The 3,139-nt window shown below is 42.3% G+C and overlaps 1 protein-coding gene across 1 annotated transcript; it reads left to right on the top strand.

Moving 5' to 3' along the window:
- Positions 1-1,068: 1,068 nt before the first annotated feature.
- LOC311126403 (neurogenic differentiation factor 1-like) lies at positions 1,069-2,133 on the top strand (the record flags this gene model as incomplete). The annotated part of the gene is made up of 1 exon (XM_084200410.1): positions 1,069-2,133. One exon carries the CDS (start codon positions 1,069-1,071, stop codon positions 2,131-2,133), a length of 1,065 nt encoding a protein of 354 aa, XP_084056536.1.
- Positions 2,134-3,139: the final 1,006 nt, after the last annotated feature.

Genomic DNA, 3,139 nt, shown 5'->3' with positions numbered 1-3,139 from the left:
TAATCCATCCTGCGGGTCCACACAGGTCTATGGAGTCCCTAACTGGTGACAGATGGCCACTTTCTTTTGGCCACAAAGGAGCGGAATACAGAGCGCTGGCGAATACAAATGGTCCCATGTCACGTGACGCTTGAGGCCGTTTTTGCCTGACGTAGATGGACCATATGGCGCGTGCCGGGAGTAAGGCCTGGGTGGGTGGAGCCTGTTCCTGCCAGTCATTGGGTTACGCGATGGGGATGGAATTAGCGATACAGCCATAGAAACACACAGGTTCATCTCTCTCCCAGTCAGTCCCTCGCAGCATCAGCAGCAGCGCTATATAACCCGAGCATCTGTCCGCGCAGCCACATTACAATCCATCCACAGGACCTCACACTTCAGGAGGGGCATGCCAGAGTCATAACAAGATCATTCTGCAAAACATAGGTATTTATTTCTCAATCTTATAATGCAATAACTTATTTATGCAAATGCTTTGGGTGAAAGTAATTGCATGGAGTGCTGTGTGCTATGATTTATCTGTTACATTGCCATAAAGTATAGTTATTTAGCAGTTAAAGATTTTCTGAATAGGCTTGAATTATTTATTGATACAAACCTGCTCAGATGAGAGATGATGTGACCATATGTCACCTGTTACAAAAAGGAAACAGGGGATTCAGATATTCTGATTGAACTCAGCAATGAAATTTCATAGATGTTTCAACTGACTGGAGATTTAAAAATAAGTAATTGCGACAATTATTTTGATCAAATTGTGGACTCGTTATGTCAAGCTATTAGGTGATAATTGAATACTTTATGTATTTTGCTACTATAATGTTTTTTGGGTTTATCCTGACCACAAAGTACTGTTCTACATTTTGCTCTCAAATTCCTATTCCAAACGTAATATTGGTTCTTCTGATACAAAATTATTTTTGTTTGACTTAGAGTGAAAAAATTAGTATAGCATAATGCACATTTCCCCCCCAAAAAACTCATGCTGAATAGGCTATTAGTCAAGGACCAAATTATGTCCTAAGTGAGTCTGCTCACGGCTGTCTTTTTTATTGACAGATTTCCGATATGACTAAGTCCTACACGGAAGAAACCATGATGTCATCAGACCCCCAGGATTCTGCGACCTGGACTGACGAGTGTCAGGGCTCCCAGGACGAACAGGATATGGAGAAGAAAAACGGCGCGCTCGAATCCATGCACGGGGACCTCGAGGATGACGACGATGATGGGTTAAACAGACTGGATGAGGATGATGATGAAGAGGAAGATGAGGAAGAAGAAGGCGACGATCAAAAACCTAAACGTCGTGGACCAAAAAAGAAGAAAATGACAAAAGCCAGGATGCAGAGGTTTAAGATGAGGCGCCACAAGGCGAACGCGCGCGAAAGGAATCGTATGCACGGACTCAACGACGCGCTCGAGAGTTTGCGTAAAGTTGTGCCATGTTACTCCAAAACCCAAAAGCTCTCAAAAATTGAAACTCTGCGTCTGGCTAAAAACTACATCTGGGCCCTGTCAGAGATCTTGCGGTCGGGTAAGAGCCCAGACATCATGTCATTTGTCCAGGCCCTGTGTAAGGGCTTGTCTCAGCCCACTACTAATCTAGTGGCAGGCTGTCTCCAGCTCAACCCCAGAACTTTCCTCCCCGAGCAGACACAGGAGATACCATCTCATATGCAACCAGCAAGTGCTTCCTTCGCCGCGCATCCCTACTCCTACCAGACCCCGGGTCTTCCCAGCCCTCCATATGGTACAATGGACAGCTCCCACATCTTCCACGTCAAGCCCCATTCATACGGAAGCGCGCTGGAGCCGTTCTTTGAGACCGCGCTGCCGCTTACAGACTGCACTAGTCCATCATTCGACGGACCTTTAAGCCCACCACTGAGTGTCAACGGGAACTTTTCCTTCAAACACGAGCCTTCGTCTGAGTTCGAAAAGAACTATGCATTTACAATGCACTACCAGGCTGCCGCGGGACTGGCGGGTCCGCAGGGACACGCGCCCCTTTACGGGAGCTCTGCGCAGCGGTGTGAGATACCGATGGAAAACATTATGTCTTACGAAGGACACACTCATCACGAGAGAGTCATGAATGCTCAGCTTAACGCTATATTTCATGATCCGTGAATACATTAAACCTTCATCAAAGACTGATAAGAGTGCGTCATGATATGATATCCAAGTGCCACTGATGCAAAAGAGCAATTATTATCCTCTTGATCCTATCATGTAGGCTATGTATTTATTGTTGTTACTGCCTTTAGGAGAATTGCCGATACATATGCATATTCTCTTTCACTTTATGTATTGTATTCTATAGCGCTTCTATAGGTCACATTGGGGAAATAGTGGTGACCATACTTAGAATGTGTTGATTATCCATGCTACAAAATCACAAGCAATAATTTGGAAAACTATGCAATTTTTAAACGAATACTTTGGCCAATAAAAAAATCAAATAAAGATTTCTATATTTTTCAACCAGTATTGTACATCTCCCATACTGAATTATTTTGTTGTGATTTTGTACAGAATTATGAATTGCTTTTTTATAAAGTCGAGTCCTATTTAATTTCACCCAACTCCATGTTGTTAATGTTTTATAAAATATTGTTATGTCATGTTTATATGATACAACCGTTTTATTTAAAAAAAAAAATGGATACAGAGGCAAGTGGTTATACAAATCGGTTGCCTTAGCAATTATTTAGCCTACTGCAAATCATGAAATGTTGCACAATATTGATAATTTTATTTCCCCCCGAAACATTGATAGCCTACTTAAAAGGTGGATAATGCATATGGTCTACTACTTGCAAAGTATCCTAAACACGTAAGTGTGTATAAAACGCTTCACCTGGAAATGCTCATTGCATAAAACGAAGTAGGCCTACTTATTATTTCATTTCAAATCTCAACCGTGGCCCATCTTCAAATTCATTATCAGTGCAACACATTTTGGAACATACCAGGCACCTTCTTATTGCGCCATTGCATGCATGTCCAAATCAGTGCAGAATAGCTATTTGCAGCATGATGCTCATCTTCAATGTTTGTAAACATTTTATAATGTAGGATGTTTTCAGGACGCATAGGGACTGAATGCCATGGAGCTATACTCATATGTTCGATA

This window comes from Coregonus lavaretus (genome assembly GCF_964263955.1).
Source record: "Coregonus lavaretus genome assembly, contig: HAP1_SCAFFOLD_2851, whole genome shotgun sequence".
NCBI classification, from domain to species: domain Eukaryota; kingdom Metazoa; phylum Chordata; class Actinopteri; order Salmoniformes; family Salmonidae; genus Coregonus; species Coregonus lavaretus.
The sequence above is the reverse complement of the archived record's forward strand: the minus strand, read 5'-3'. Positions and strand labels throughout refer to the sequence as shown.